Here is a 1750-nt window from a genome sequence, read left to right on the forward strand (position 1 = left end):
GGTGAAGGTTCTACGCAGATGCTAGGCATTTCGGATTTTCAAATGATAAGACTGACTTGTCATATTGTTAGAGACAATTTATGCTCATATACATTCTCTGTCTTCCATTCGTGAATATGTTGCCATGGTTAAGGGACATGCCTGAAACATTTAGACAGATATTTTACCCTGTATGTCCTGTTTTTAATACGCCAAAATAAAGTCTAATAAGTTTTATAGAGCTGAGGACATCTGCATCTATCATTTTTCACCTTTAAGTGTTGAGGCACAAAGACCAAGAATCCAATTTCCGTTAGATACTGCAAAGAGATTATTCATGAGTTTCTTAAGAGCCTGCTTAATTTCTGTATTGCTGAGACTGTATATTATGGGGTTAAGAAGCGGGCTCACCACAGTGTAGAACAGGGACAGTAATGTCTTTGCATTCTGTTGCCGTGGAAACACGTACATGGTAATAAGTGAGCCGTAATATAGAGATACCACAGTAAGATGGGCACTACAGGTGGAGAAGGTCTTCTTCCTCCCCGTCACTGTGGGTATCTTCAGGATGGTGAAGATAATGTACACATAGGAGACTATAATAACACTGACTGGGCAAATCGCAAGAAAAATAACCAGAAACATGGCCTCCAGCTTCATTATAAGTGTATCGGAACAGGACAGCTCCAGTAGAGGTTCCAGGTCACAGAAGAAATGGTCAATGACGTTCGGTCCACAGAAATCCAAGCGACTCACTGTAAAAAAGATCATCAACACTGTAACAAAAACCACCAACCAACACAAGAGAACGGCCCTTATACAGAAGGTCAGGTTCATGACCAAGGTGTAGTGTAGAGGGTTACAGATGGCCTGATACCGGTCATAGGACATCACCGTCAGGAGAAGACACTCCAATGCCTCAAAGGCTGAAAAGAAATAAAACTGAGACAAACAGCCGATAAAGGACACCGAACTCCCAGTATTCAGCACATTGTGGAGCATGTTGGGCGTGATGGTAGTGGAGAGTAGGACGTCAGTAAGGGAGAGCTGAGTGAGGAAGAAGTACATGGGGGAGTGTAGGGATCGGCTGGAGGACACCACCACAAGGATCAGCAGGTTCCCGCACACAGTCACACAGTAGATGAGCAGCAATAGGAGAAAGAAAATTACGTGGAACCTTTCCAAATTCTGAAATCCAAGGAGGAGAATCTCTGTCACTTTACTGGAATTGTGATGCTGCAAACTCATCTCTCCGAAACTGCTGGAAGGAGATATAAGAGAAATTGGCATTTAATGTAACAAAGGGCTGAAGAGTCGTCTGACCCCCTCCCTTTGTTCTCACAATGCTGGACTCTCACAAGATGGTGACTGAACATCGATTCTAGATTTAGAGCAGTTCAGAGTGTAAAGAAAAAGCTTGTACTACATGTGCACATTATGTATTATTGGCCGACATGTCCTACAGGAATGGATAGAGCGTGTGCAGCCATCTGCTCCATCCCAAGGATATTGACAATTATATTTGATGTCACAAATAAAAATGAACGCACAATATGACACTGAGTAGTTTGTAGCTGCACAGGCTCTCCGGGATTTTAGGGAAAAGACAAATTTGGTCAGCTCTCCTATAACACCATTCACACTAGGCTGGAGCACATTGCTATGGCTGAAATTGAAAACACACAAAAATTGCAACAGCTCACCACTAATGGCAAGATGCCGATCCACTACAGATGTGAAAATCACTAAAAGAAGCCCTCAACTGTTAAAA

The 1750-nt window shown here is 42.7% G+C and overlaps 1 protein-coding gene across 1 annotated transcript; it reads right to left on the bottom strand.

Moving 5' to 3' along the window:
• Positions 1 to 240: 240 nt before the first annotated feature.
• LOC138786198 (olfactory receptor 11L1-like) lies at positions 241 to 1227 on the bottom strand. Its single transcript, XM_069963028.1, has one exon. The coding sequence runs from the start codon at positions 1225 to 1227 to the stop codon at positions 241 to 243; it is 987 nt and encodes a 328-aa protein (XP_069819129.1).
• Positions 1228 to 1750: the final 523 nt, after the last annotated feature.

Source organism: Dendropsophus ebraccatus, chromosome 1 (assembly GCF_027789765.1).
Source record: "Dendropsophus ebraccatus isolate aDenEbr1 chromosome 1, aDenEbr1.pat, whole genome shotgun sequence".
NCBI classification, from domain to species: domain Eukaryota; kingdom Metazoa; phylum Chordata; class Amphibia; order Anura; family Hylidae; genus Dendropsophus; species Dendropsophus ebraccatus.